This window comes from Cebus imitator, unplaced genomic scaffold (genome assembly GCF_001604975.1).
Source record: "Cebus imitator isolate Cc_AM_T3 unplaced genomic scaffold, Cebus_imitator-1.0 Scaffold218, whole genome shotgun sequence".
Classification (NCBI taxonomy): domain Eukaryota; kingdom Metazoa; phylum Chordata; class Mammalia; order Primates; family Cebidae; genus Cebus; species Cebus imitator.
Genome location: NW_016107533.1, coordinates 3,224,505 through 3,239,623, shown reverse-complemented (window position 1 = coordinate 3,239,623; position 15,119 = coordinate 3,224,505). Strand labels below are relative to the sequence as shown.

Genomic DNA, 15,119 nt, shown 5'->3' with positions numbered 1-15,119 from the left:
AAAGAAAACCTACTCATATTTTAACCACAGGTATGACTAATGAAAAGGGTAAAAGGTCTTGAGGTCAGAATATGTGGGTTTACAAATGCCCATCGATGATAGACTGGACAGGGAAAATGTGGCACATATACACCATGGAATATTATGCAGCCATCAAAAACGATGAGTTTGTGTCCTTTGTAGGGACATGGATGAACCTGGAAACCATCATTCTCAGCAAACTGACAGAAGAGCAGAAGATCAAACACCACATGTTCTCACTCATAGGCGGGTGTTGAACAATGAGAACACATGGACACAGGGAGGGGAGCACTACACACTGGGGTCAGTTGGGGAGAAATAGGGGAGGGACGGTGCGGGGTGCGGAGCTGGGGAAAGATAGCAAGGGGAGAGATGCCAGATGTAGGTGATGGGGAGGAAGGCGGCAAATCACACTGCCACGTGTGTACCTATGCAACAATCTTGCATGTTCTTCACATGTACCCCAAAACCTAAAATGCAATAAAATAAATAAATGGGAAAAAAAAAAGAATATGTGGTTTAAGTATATTTTGTTCCCCTTATTTTCTGGAATCTTTAATGATGCTTTTTCATAAAAGATCAATATTTGATTAAATGACAACTAAAGTTTCTACCAATTAGAAACTTCTTCACACTTATAAATTATTAATCAGGGGGACATTGCTAGTCAACATAAAAATGTTACAGTATATGGAAAATCCATGAGTTTATGTGTTTAATAGAACAATTATCTGCAAAGCTTCAGTATAGAGTATATAACTAACAGGCCAAATAATTAAAATAAACAAAAAGCCCTAATGGCTAAATATTTTGTTGAAAATGCATAGTTTTAATCCCCACTAATAAAATCAAAGTAGAACTATTAATGTGAGAGAGAGATTGATCAGAAATGACTGGGATTTGAGGAATGAGAGTCATTAAGGAAGAACTCATCCAAAATTAATGCTGTCATGTTGCACAACTTCAGGGGTTACCTTTACATTATAATCTGGCTCTCTCCAAAATAAACTATTATTTAATAGCATTATATTATTATAATTATGTAATATCTCACTGAATATTATACTGAAAGACTCTTAAATATTATTTAATATATATTTAATATTATCATATTATATAATAATCTTATATATTATATAATAATATTATTATTAAATAATTCATTACTAAATTATTTTCTCTGTGTAAAGCCAAAGAGGAATAGAAAATTCATCCAGGTTCGATCATAGAACAATCTTGGACATTATTTCTCATGTAGAAGATATTTCCTGAAGCACTATTTTTCTGTCAAAAATATGCTATACAGCACTTCACCTCAAAAATGGCTTTTATTGGATGGATTTGTGCCTTAGCTAATAGGACCAAAGTAGCTGACACAAAAGAGAACCGGTGGCTGGGTGTGGTGGCTCACACCTGTAATCCCAAAACTTTGGGAGGCAGAGACAGGCAGATTACTTGAGGCCAGGAGTTTAAGAGGAGCCTGCCAAAATGGTGAAACCCCATCTCCACTAAAAATACCAACTTAGCCAGGCACAGTGTCCATGCCTGTAATCCCAGCTACTTGGGAGGCTGAGACACAAGAATTGCTTGAACCTGGGGGGCAGAGGATGAAGTAAACCAAGATCACGACACTGCACTACAGGCTGGGTGACACCACAAGACTCCATCTCAAAAAGAAGGGGGGAAAAAAAGGGAACTGGTGGTATGTGAGTAATTAAGGCAGAAATTCTGCACATTCAAATTTGAATACAGAATGCTGCCCAACTGCAGACCACTGAGATGCGAAGTAATTTGAGATGCAGATATAGTGCAATCCTAAGAAAAATCATCCATATTTTTTAAAAGCTCTAGACCAGGGCCGGGCCAGATATCCTGCAAATCTCAACAACTTCATCTCTACCTTCGTAAGAACTGAATTAACCCACAGGACTCCACAACCATGCTTAAATCTTCAGTATATATTACATACAAATTAATATTCAACAATTTAGTAAACAATTTATTCCAAATAGGAGATCAGTTTTTCTCAACTGTGGCTAATCCATTTTCTGGAAATATCTATGTGCTACCACCATGATTTCCAGCCACTCCTTTTTAAGGAGGGCCATGTTCGCGGAAGTGATATATGTCACATTTAGGAGCCAGCAAGCCACTCCCCAGCTTTATTGGGGAATGGCTGCAGCAAACCTGGGAGACACAAACTGACATGAAACAGCCACACAGGAACAACAGCCTGGATTACTGAGTACCTACCAGGAAAACAGCTGCCCTAGAGGATCACCCAACCCTCAGCTCAACGGATTTGGCTTAAACGAGAAATAAAATTGTATGTGTTAAACCATTGAGAGTTCAGAATTCATTTGTTACCACAGCAAAATGCAGCTTGTGCTGACTAATGACACAACTAACTTTATCTTTTAAGGGATTTACACACTTGTAACAGTTAACATAACTTTTGCAATCATCTTGATTCTCAAATAGCATAATGGGTGAATAGCAATCCTTACAAAATCAAGTCCAAATAGAGCCTTTTTCAGCTTTGGTGTAACACACTACAGTAACTGATGTATTTAAACCATAAATTATAAATCATCTTCTTTTTCCCTCTACCTAAGATGTAAGGCAATACTGAAGAAAATTATACAATTATATGCTAAGGGGGTACCAAAATAATTGTGAACTCCAATATGAACTAGGTCTTCAAATCTTTCTGAGCAAAATTTCTGGCTATTATAGACAGGTCCTTCTTTCTACACATTGTTGTTTATTTGTTTTTGTTTGTAAGTGGTTTATTTCACAGCGATAGATAACTGAAATGGACAAAAGTGGAAGACAGACACGGGATACCAGTGGGCCAGCTTCTGCAGTCATTTAGGGAAGAAATGACGGACTTGAGCAGACTAGCAGAAGTGAGGATAGTAAATGGTCAGATTGAGGACACATTTTATCAGTGCAATTTTCAGGCTGAGATGCTAGGGAAAGAAAGGTATATAGAAAAGCAGCAAGCTCCTGCCTGGCCCTCCTGTCCAGACACTCCTTAGAGACAACTACTTTAGATTCCTAGCTTTCTCTTTGATAGCTACCGCCATGTTGCACCAACCAGTTGCTTATACTGTTAGTTTTTTTTTCTTTTTTTGTTTTGCTTTTTTAAAAAAATAAGATTAAATCATTGCATAGAGAAATCCTTCCTAACCAAGAAACAAAACCTCAAAAGCACAAAAAGACCACCAAAAAATTTTTAGAACCTTCTGCATTATTTTTAAAATGCCACAATTAAAAGAAGAGCTATAACGAAAACACTTGTAAAAGGTAACAAAAATCTCATGCCCTAAATATATAAATAATTTTAAAGAAAAAGTCAAATACAGACTGGCATTCAGCTGCTGTAAGAGCTTCACTTTATATCGCTGTGTTTTGATGTATGAGTTTTAGACATGTCTCATTCTCCAGTGGTTTCTCAGAGCACGGTGGTCTCAGGGTTCCAAGAAGGTAAAAGGGGGAAGTTTCGAGACCTCTTAAAGCCTCAGCAATGGAAATCACACAATGTCCCTTCTTGTCTTATTGGGTCAAAACAAGTCATAAGGCCAACCAGATCAAAAGGGTAAAGACACAGACTCCCTCTTTCACTGGGAGAAACAGCAAAGTCCCATTGCAAAGTGGTGAGATGTGTGGTTCTTTGAGATCATTATTATAACAATCCCCCATACGATGTCTAAAAATGTCTTTCCTCTGCACTCACAATTGATTGTTTGCCTGGTAATATTATTTTAGATTTATAACTATCTTTTCTAAGAATGAAAGCATTGCTGCATTGTCTTATAGCTTCCAGTACTGTTGACAAGAGTATGTCATTTATATTTCTGTTCCTTCATATGTGATCTCACATTCTTCTCTGAAATCTTTCAGGATCTACTTATCTATTGTATAGTGCACTCTTGACATAAGTAACTCCATCTTACAAAAAGATCCACCTTACATTTCATAAGGTACTTTGTCAACTGAGACCAGATATTTTGCCCAATCAATAAAAACTGCACCCAGGCCAGGTGTGGTGGCTCACACCTGTAATCCCAGCACTTCTGGAGGCCAAGGCAGGAAGATCACCCGAGGTTAGGAGTTTGAGACCAGCCTGGTCGACAAGGCGAACCCCCGCCTCTATTAAAAATATAAAAATTAGCTAGGCATGGTGGCTGGCACCTATAATTCCAGCTAGTTGGCAGGCTGAGGCACAAGAATCACTTGAACCTGGGAAGCAGAGACTGCAATGAGCCAAGATCTCACCACTGCACTCCAGCCTGGGCAACAGAGTGAGACTTTGTCTCAAAAATAAATAAATAAATAAAGACTGCATACAACCAGATAGGGACATAACCAAGCACATGCCTCCACTCTCAGTCCTCACCAGAGGACTCTGTGGCCATAAAAAGAACAGGACTTCAGCAGCTTGAATCAGCTGTCTTAACAGATACTGTCTTGTTGTCACTTGTGAGAAGCACCTGGCATCTGCCACTGAAGGCTCTGCCCACATCAAAGATGCTTTCTTGCAAGACCAATGGACCACTTGGCCCAGACAAGGAAATTCTTTTTGTCTACATTGCTCTCCCTGTACTGGTTTGTTAACCTCTCTTCCTATTCCCTTCCTCTGGATGTTAAAGATTACTTTGTTTGTTGTGGAATGTTTAATCTATAACATTTATATATTAAGTGTATTATTACGTAGGATTTGCAATATTGACTTATGGAATGGGTTGTTAGGCTCTGTGCCCAAGTGAATGGGAAGTACTAAGAAGAATTGCCTCCTTGGGAAATCCATGTAGCTTGAGGCTTTTATGATTCAGATGCCATCAATAAAAGTCGGACATCACAGAGACACAAGTGTGCCTGGTGTCGGTTATCTCTGACCTTGTGCTGCTCATGGGATCTACAGTGTGATGAAATTTCATAACATGACCTAGTGTGAGTTTTCTTTTTTTCTTTTATCTCCTCCTCTTTCTGTTTTTCATTTACTGTGTTAAGCATCAGAAGGTCATTTTAATCTGGAAACACATATCCTTTGGTTTGGAAGTTTTTCTGATATCGTTTCTTTGAAATATTTTCCACAAATATATTTTCTAACAAAAAAAATAGAAGAGTATCATTATTTTACATTTTAGAACATCTCTTAATTTCAATAGCTTTATGAGTATAAGCGGTTTTGTTTACATAGGTAAATTGTAGAAAGGTGAAGTCTGGGCTTTTAGCGTACCTGTCACTGAATAGTGTACAATGCACTCAATAGCTGACTTTTTCATCCCTTGTCGCTCTCTCACCCTTCCCACTTCTGAGTTTCCAATGTCCAGTATACCAGTCTGCATGCCTTTGTGTATCCATAGCTTAATTCCCACTTATAAGTGAAAACATATAGTATTTGGTTTTTTTCTTCCTAAGTTACTTCACTTAGGATAACAGCCTCCAGTTCCGTCTAAATTCCTGCAAGAGACATTATTTAGTTCTTTTTTATGGCTGAGTAGTATTCCATGGTATATACATGCCACATTTTCTTTATCAGTTGATGTTCACTTAGGTTGACTCCATATGTTTGCAGTTGTGAATTGTGCTGTGATCAACATACATGTGCAAATTTCTTTTTAATGTAATGACTTATTTTCATTTGGTTAGATTCCCAGTTGTGGGATTGCTGAATTAAATGGTAGAACTACTTTTAGGTGTTTGAGAAATCTTCATATGTTTTGCATAGAGGTTGTACTAATTCACATTTCTACCAACAATGTTTAAGCTTTCCCTTTTCACCTCATCCACACCAACATCTATTGTTGTGGCTTTAATTTGCATTTCCATAATGATTAGTGATATTGAGTATTTTTATGTTTGTTGGCCATCTGTATATCCTCTTTTGAGAAATGTCTATTTATATCATTTGCTCACATTTTAATGGGATCATTTGTTTTTTTCTTGCTAATTTATTTGCGTTCCTTGTAGATCCTGGATATTAGTCCTTGTCAAATGTAAAGTTTGTAAATATTTTCTTTGATTCTGCATGTTGTCTACTTGCTTTGCTGATTTTTTTTTTCTATGCAGAATTATTTTAGTTTAAGTCCTATTTATTTTTATTTTTGTGCATTTGCTTTTGGGGTCTTAGACATACATTCTTTGCCTAGGTCATTGTTCAAAAGAGTTTTTCCTAAGTTCTTCTGGAATTTTTATGGTTTCAGGTCTTACATTTAATTTTTTTAATCCATCTTAATTTTTGTATACGAGAGATAGGAATCCAGTTTCATTCATCTGCATGTGGCTATCCAATTTTCCCAGCACCATGTATTGAATAGGTTGTCCTTTCCCCAGTGCATTTTGTTTGTTTGTTTTTTGGGGGTTTTTTTGTCTGCTTTATCAAAGATCAATTGGTTGTAGATATTTGGCATTATTTCCAGGTTCTCCATTCTCTTCCATTTGTCTACATGCCTACTTTTATACCAATACCCTGCTGTTCTGGTTATTATATCCTTGTAGGATAATTTAGAGTCTGGTAATGTGGCACTTCCAGCTTGGTTCTATTTGCCTAGGACTGTTTTAGCTATTTGAGCTCTTTCTTGGTTCCACATGAATTTTAGGTTTGTTTTTCTAATTGTGTGAAAAATGGCATTGGTATTTTGATAGCAATTGCACTGAATCTATAGATTGCTTTGAGTAATGTGGTCATTTTCACACTGGTTTTTCCAATCCATGAGCATGGCATGTTTTTCTATTTTCTACAGATTCTTCCAATTTCAATAACCTGTTGATACGGTTTGGCTCTGTGCCTCCACACAAATCTCATGCCAAATTGTAATCCCCATTGCTGGCACAGGGACCTAGTGGAGAGGTGATTGGATTATGGGATGGATTTCCTCCTTGCTGTTTCTTGTTGATAGTGAGTTCTCATGCAATATGGTTGTTTAAAAGTGCCTAGAACTTCCCCCTTTGCTCTGTCTCTCTCTTTCTCCCTTGCTTGCTTCCCCTGTACTTTCTGCTATTATTGTAAGTTTCCTGAGGCCTTCCAGCCACGCTTCCTGTACAACCTACAGAACTGGGAGTCAATTAAACCTCTCTTCTTCATAAATTACCCCGTCTCAGGTAGTTCTTTACAGCAATGTGAGAATGGACTAAGATAGAAAACTGGTTTCAGATAAGTGGGGCATTGTTATAAAGATAGCTGAAAATGTGGAAGCAACTTTGGAAATAGGTAACGGGCAGAGATTAGAACAGACAGAGGGCTCAGAAGAATACAGGAAGATGTGGGAAAATTTGCAGTTGCCTAGAGATTTCTGAAGGTTTTGACCAAAATGCTGATAGTGATATGGACAGAGATGGCCCAGATAATGAGGTATCCGATGGAAATGAGGAACTTACTGGGAACTAGAGTAAAGGTCACTCCTGCTATGCTTTAGCGAAAAAAAAAAAAAACTGGCAGCATTGTGCCCCTGTTCTAGGGATCTGTGGAACTTTGAACTTGACAGAGATTATTTAGGGTATCTGGCAGAAAAAAATCTAAGCAGCAAAGCATTTACAATGTAGCCTGGCTGCTTCTGAAAGCCTATGCTCATTTGCATAAACAAATAAATGACCTGAAAATAAAACTTACATTAAAAAGAGAAGGGGAGCATAAATGCTTGGGAAATTTGCAGCCCAACCAAGCTGTAGAAAAGAAAAAACTCATTTTCTGGGAAGAAATTCAAGGCTGCAGAAATTTGCATAAGTAAAGAAGAGCCAAATGTTAATAGCCAAGATAATGGAGAAAATGCCTCCAGGGCATTTCAGAGAACTTAATGCGGCAGCCCCTCCTACCACCGGTCTGGAGGCATAAGAGGAAAAAATTGCTTCCTGGGCCAGGCCCAAAGCCCGTCTGCTGTGTGCAGCCTCAGGACACAGCAACCTGCCCCTCAGCTGCTCCAGCTCTAGTCATGGCTAAAGAGGGCCAAAGTACCGCTCAGGTCATTGATTCAGAGGGTGCAAGCCCCAAGCTTCCACATGGTGTTGGGCCTGCACGTGTGAAGAAGGCAAGAGTTGAGTTTTGGGAGCCTCTGCCTAGATTTCAAACGAAATACGGAAACATCTTGGTGTCCATCCAAGCAGACGTCAGCTGCAGTTCCCATTGGGGAATCTCTACTAGAGCAATGGAGAGGGGAAATGTTGAGTGGGAGCCCTCACACAGAGTCCTCACAGAAGCACTGCGTAATGGAACCGTGAGAAGAGGGCTGCCATCCTCCAGACCCCAGAATGATAGATCTACCCACAGCTTGCCCCATGCACCTGGAAAAGCTGCAGGCACTCAATGTTAGCCCATAAAAGCAGCCACAGGGACTGTACCCTGCAGAGCCACAGGGATGGAGCTGCCCAAGGCCTTGAGAGCCCAACTTTTTTTTGCATCAGTGTGACCTGGATGTGAGGCATGTAGTCAAAGGAGATTATCTTGTGGGGTTAGGATTTAATGACTATGCTGCTATGTTTTAGACTTGCATGGAGCCTGTGGCTGCTTTGTTTTGGCCAATTTCTCCCTTTGGGAATGGGAACATTTGCTTGCCCAGTGCTTATATCCCCATTGTATCTTGGAAGTAACTAACTTGCTTTTTGGTTTTATAGGTACATAGGAGGAAGGGACTTGCCTTGTCTCAGATGAGACTTTGGACTTGGACTTTTGAGTTAATGCTGGAATTAGTTAAGATTTCAAGGGACTGTTTGAAGGCATGACTGTGTTTTGAAATGTGATAAGGATGTTTGATTTAGGAGGGGCTGGGGTGGAATTATATGATTTGACTCTGTGTCCCCACACAAATCTCATGTTGAATTGTGATTTTCAATGTTGTGGGAAAAAACTGGTGGTAGATGATTGGATTATGGGGGTGGATTTCCCCCTTGCTGGTCTCATGATAGTAAGTCCTCATGGGATCGGGTTGTTTAAACGTGTGTATCACTTTCCCCTTCACTCTGTCTCCTGTTCCACCATAGTAAGATGTGCTTTCTTCCCCTTCACCTTCAACTATGATTGTAAGTTCCCTGAGGCCTCTCAGCCATGCTTCCTGTACAGCCTGCAGAACTGTGAGTCAATTAAATCTCTTTTCTTCATAAACATCCTGGTCTTAGGTAGTTCCTTATAGCAGTGTGAGAGCTAATACATCTATATTCCACAAATTTTCCTTTAATCTCAGAAGATTACACCTCCTACTTGTCAGAAAAATAGGAACCAAAGCAGAATCTCTCAATCTTAAGCTTCTTCCTCAATAATGGTATGAAAATTCTCACCAGACAACTCTTGTCCCTCCACAGAAGCATCAGCTTAAACTATCTACCTTCAAAAATACCTTCACAAGAGCTAAGGAAATCAGCTGAGATATTATAGCACCTGGGTGTCGCACACAAATCCCAGGCAGCATGGCATGGAGAAAAATAGCCTCTGCATGAAGGAAGGAGAGAGAAGTGAGCATTAGACTTTCCCTCAGACTCTAACATCAGAATAGCCCCAGTAAAATCCAGCACTGGCCAGTATCCAATGGCCCCAGGTTCCAGGGCTCCCCTGCTGACTTGGTCTCTGGACCCGCAACATTGCCAGGGCAACTCCAGTAGCTCCAGGTTTCAGGCCTACCCCAGAGTGAGGCAGGCCCCATAACCTTAGTCATAAGGTCCACATCCACAGATCCAGACTCTAAGTTGACCCTGAGGTCCAGGCTCCAGGCCTGCCCAGAACCAGGCCAGCCCTTGTGACCTGAGTTTCCAGCTCTGCACCAGGTTCCAGACCAGCTGAGAGCAGGTGGGCCCACACAGCCCCAGGCTTCAGGCCCACTCCAGCATCAGGTCAGCACCCCTGACCTCAGATACCAGGCTAGCACTCACAGACACGGTCTCCAGACTTATGCAGTATGAGGCTGGTCCCTGTGGCCCCACCCATCAGGCTGACCCCAGCATTCCTATACTTTAGCAGACCTAGGACTCAGGGCTTCTTGAATACCCAGGGTCCAGGCCCATTCCAATAAACCCCAGCACTGGGCCACACCCACTGGACCCAGGCTCTAGGATTGCTACTATGGACTCAAGTTTCAGCCTAGTACCTGAGGCCCTAGGACCCATCCATCCATCATGAACTCAACACCCAGACTAGCACTTATACACCCAGTTCTCCAGGCTGGCCCCTGAAGACCCAAGTTTTAAGCAGATCCCCACAGCTCCATACTCCAGAACCTCATAACTCCAGGCATCAGGCCAGCCCCTGCAATCCCAGACTCCACATTAGTCTTTGTAGATCCAGGGTCCATTCTTGCCCCAGCACCAGGCTAGCTCCAGGCTCCAAGCCAGTCCGGAAGGCCCCCATTCTATTGAGAAGAGAGGAAAGTTTTGCTTTTGTTTTGTGGTCCTGGACTTTGGGAAGTATAAGTTTGTTTTAAAAGCAAAAGTTGAGAGCAGAAAAGGTGATTCCATGTAAAACTGCAGGCAGTTCTTCATCGCTTCAGAAGCTGAAGGAAAGAAGATAGCAGGGGAGCCTTCTTCTAGAGTCTCTGTTCTCCACCTCTGGATGTCATCATATATGAGTGCTTGGCTGAGTGTGATTGAGTCTCCTACTTCAATTTTTTTTAATTGCATTTTAGGTTTTGGGGTACATGTGGCAATGTGGGAAAGCATGGTACCTGCTCCAAGTCACACCATTCCCTCTTTGGGGGGTAGAAAGAAAACATACATACTTTCGAATTCATCATGAGAACATGTCATCTAGGAATCATCCTACATAAAGTTGATATCTCTGTCACTTGAAATTACCCAATCTTTGGTAGTTGAAAATCCTGCCATGTAAGTTGAATCTCACAATCTCCCAGGGTAATCAGACACATGACCTTGAATACTGTATTCCCCGTTCTTCAGAGAAACCATACCATTTAGACCAGATATGGGTTCAGAAAGAAATTTATTCTCTAAACTCTGACCTCTGCCTAAAACTACCCCATATCCTAGGGTAGGCTCAACAATGCCACAGTTAGCAAAACAGCACTATAATGAAGGGTTCCAAATCTTATCCTAAACAATAGCCACAGACATCTCTTTAACCCAAGTTCAACTGCATTTCTCAAACTAGCCACTAATGATGTTTGTGGGTGCCAAGTGAGAGTAAATGAAGGACCTGACTATTGCTCTGCCAAACATTCCAACAAGGCCAATTACTAATCCTCTGGGTACTTGAAAGGTCAATGCATTGCCAAATCCTGCAGGCTATGAAAGTCTATTTAAATATTTCTCTAGAGCCAATGAAGATAGAATTATAGAGAAAGGCCTGTGAGCAAATGACAGCAGCAGAGGCAGGAACCAAAAAGATGAAGAGCTGTTTGGGATACACCACGCCTGAGCTTAGTGGGTTTCTAGGGAAACAGAGTTGAAAGAAGAACTTGAATCAGAAATAAAAGGAATTCTCTCACCACATTTTTCAGGGACTCAAGGACTCATCAGAATAGATTTGAGAAAACAATATCCAATCAAGTGGACTTGATTCACTTATTCATTTTACAGTTGCATTTTCCAGATTTGCAGAATTTTATATTATTCCTAGTTTTTAATTTGGATTGAAAACAATCCTAAGAGATCTGAAAAATAGATATATTTTGAAGATTGGCTTATATATTCATAAGAAACCCAGAAAGTGAGTAGACACTAAATCCTAGAGATACTGATGTTTTCTAACTGAAACAGCTTGTTTTCTTGGCAAAGTCAGACTGACATTGGAAAGCAAAATAAACTAAAATGTCAGAATTGGGAGAGCCAACTAGAGAATTCCAATGCCCCACTTGTCAGCTCATGGAGTCTATTTGTGACCATATTCCACACCTAGAGGGGAGGAAGGCAGTGACTGCACTCAATCTAAAAATGGAGGAATCCACAATCAACACATCCTGGTCAGTGAAAACTAAATCTTTTTTCCCAAATTTTAAGCAGATTAACTTGTTTGAGCCAATTTGTTTTCAGTGGAGTAGTTTTTGTCATTATATACTTGACTTGAAGTTTAGTATTTTTCTCTGAAAATAAATTTGGACACACCAACATAAAAATATCAGTAGAAAAGCTTATGCATAATGTTGCCAGACCCAATGTGCTAAAAACTACTGAAGTCACTTTTAAAACATCCTGGTTAACATTTATGTCTTGCTGAATACGCTGATTCTGTAGATTTCAGTTTGTCACGGCTTGAAATGCTTTTCCCCTTTTTGTGAGTTCCATATTGCCACATTGAGGTTAGAATTTGTGAATTAAATCCATTGAGAATGGTTAACCGTATAGTCACCATCTACAGAAGCCATGAATAAAGAGGAAGCAACTTAGTGACCGAGCTTTCCTGAAAACCAACAACATTTTTACTCACCTTTAATGAAGCTGAGAGGTCACAATGCTGACTGACTTCTGTTTCTAGAAATTTGTGAGGAAAACTTTGTGGTTATATTTTTGCCAGGGATTAGGGAAAGAAGGAGAAAAGGGGGAGGAGAAGAAATAAAATATCTTATACTCTTTTGTAGCGACATGTACTTACTCTCAAAACTCTTTGTCTAGATTATTCAAAAGTATCTACATTCTTATATATATATTCAATGTTTTCCATTAGCAATAGAAATTTCCAGTTGTTTATCAGTTAGCAATGAAAACCACAAGTTCATCTTAACTGACTGAACTTATGCCAAAAGAGAAAATTGCATTATCTCAGGTGACCCTGACATTTCTGTCTTGCCAACAGAAAACTCAGGGAAGTCATCATGACTCATTTAATTCCATTTGTAAGATGTGAATGGAGAAATATATCTAATCCAGTGTATAATTCTATATGTGATAGAAGTCAACTGTGAGGAAAACTTATTTATGAAATATTAAATTTTATAACTTCACACCATTTACATAGCCACAATCAAAGATGCAGAAAGAGCGAGCATGAAAAAAAAGGAATACGATGCAGCATGCAGGGATGCTGAATGAATTATGCTCAATGAGCTGTTATTATGATAGTTACTAGGCACTCCAAAAGAAAAATATCTCCATTTGCGGCTCTGTCTCCATCTGTGTACATGTGTGTTTATATGATAGAAAAGGATAATAGATCACAGAACACAACTGGCTTTGATTTAGTAAGGCTTTGCACTTTAGTATATATTACGCAAATTAGTATCTAATACGCATACTGGGTTCATATGCCTACAAATAACCATAACGATAGAAAGTATAATTTCAAAACAATTGTTATTGATAAGATTTCTCCTCCCCAAAAATGAAAGAAAGACATATGTGAAACTTTAGAGCCAGAAAGGAAGTTTGGAAGTCAACATTTATAACAAGACCTTGTTTTATTGTGGTACTTGTAAGATATTGTCATTGTTTCATTACTATGAATTAGGAGAAATCTAATCTTCTGTTCCTCTTTACAATTCTCCGCAAAACAGCAGAGGTGAGTGGCAATGTAGCTAGCTCCATCACCCCCCAAAACCAAGACTAAAGAAGTAATGAAATATTTTAGTATTGAACTTAAAATACCATCATTCAGAAATTCTATTTTTTTTCAGATGGGCCATATACCCACAACCTGAGCTACACCTATGAAGAAGATGAACAATGTAACAGAATTCATCCTGCTGGGCCTCACTCACAATCCAGAACTAGAGAAATGCTTGTTTGTTATGTTTTTAATCACCTACTTGATCACACTGGCAGGTAACCTGCTCATCTCAGTGATCATCCTCATCAGCCCAGCCCTGGCTTCTCCCATGTACTTTTTCCTGCCCTGTTTATCCGTTATAGATAGTCTCTACGCTTCTTCCATAGCCCCCAAAATGATCTTTGACTTGATCTCTGAAAAGAACACCATATCCTTCAACGGCTGCATGACTCAGCTCTTCACAGAACATTTCTTTGCAGCAGCTGAGATCATCTTATTAAGTGTCATGGCCTATGACCGCTATGTGGCCATCTGTAAGCCCTTGCACTATGCAACTATAATGAGCCGACCTATGTGTGGATTCTTGTTGGGGGTGGCTGGGATTCTGGGATTTGTGCATGGAGGCATCCAGGTTTTGTTCATAGCCCAGTTACCATTCTGTGGCCCTAATGTCATTGACCACTTTATGTGTGATTTAGTACCTCTTTTGGAGCTGGCCTGCACAGACACTCACACCTTGGGGCCTCTGATCGCTGCCAACAGTGGGTCACTGTGTTTCCTCATTTTTTCCATGCTGGTTGCTTCCTATGTCATCATCCTGTGCTCCCTGAGGACTCACAGCTCTGATGGGCGTCGCAAAGCTCTGTCTACATGTGCCTCTCATGTCATCGTTGTCATCTTATTCTTTGTCCCTTGTTCATACCTGTATCTAAGACCTCTAACCTCCTTCCCCACTGACAAAGCTGTGACTGTGTTTTGCACCCTATTTACACCTATGTTGAACCCTTTAATCTACACACTCAGAAATGAAGAAGTGAAAAATGTCATTAAGCAACTCTGGAAGCAAATAATGAGAACCGATGATAAATAAGTCGTGTGATATAAACATTTAGGCAAGAATATCTGGTGATATTTTATAGAGATTTATTCTAATTCTTGATTGATTAAACTTGGAATAGTCAATTATCTTGTCTCCATCAATTTTTATTAGAAGCACATATAGTAAACTGGGCTGACATATTCATTACGGGACAACAGTAGTCCCAGCAGCCCATGATATTTTAGGGGCCCCTGAAATGCTTAATTTCTTTAAAAGAATAAGAAAATGAATATAATCTAAGTCCAACTGGATTATATTTATCTTTATGCCAACACACTCATAAAATATAATTTTTTTATTTTTTTGAGACAGCATTTCACTCTTGTTCCTCAGGCTGGAGTGCAATGGAGCGATTTCAGTTCACCACAACCTCCACCTCCCAGATTCAAGCTATTCTCCTGCCTCCGCCTCTCGAGTAGCTGGGACTACAGGCTGTGCCACCATGCCCGGCTAATTTTTTTTGTATTTTTAGTAGAGATGAGGTTTCACCGTATTAGCCGGGATGGTCTCGATCTCTTGAGCTCATGATCCACCCGCCTAGGCCTCTCAAAGTGCTGGGATTACAAGCATGAG

At 39.9% G+C, this 15,119-nt stretch overlaps 1 protein-coding gene across 1 annotated transcript; it reads left to right on the top strand.

Annotated features, from left to right (window-relative positions):
- The first annotated feature begins 13,616 nt into the window (after window positions 1–13,616).
- LOC108318388 (olfactory receptor 4C45-like) lies at window positions 13,617–14,537 on the top strand. Its single transcript, XM_017549438.1, has one exon. The coding sequence runs from the start codon at window positions 13,617–13,619 to the stop codon at window positions 14,535–14,537; it is 921 nt and encodes a 306-aa protein (XP_017404927.1).
- The last annotated feature ends 582 nt before the right edge of the window (window positions 14,538–15,119 follow it).

Bases quoted from the DNA above. Each gene is read 5' to 3' on its own strand.
- LOC108318388 (XM_017549438.1), top strand. From the start codon at position 13,617: ATGAACAATGTAACAGAATTCATCCTGCTGGGCCTCACTCACAATCCA.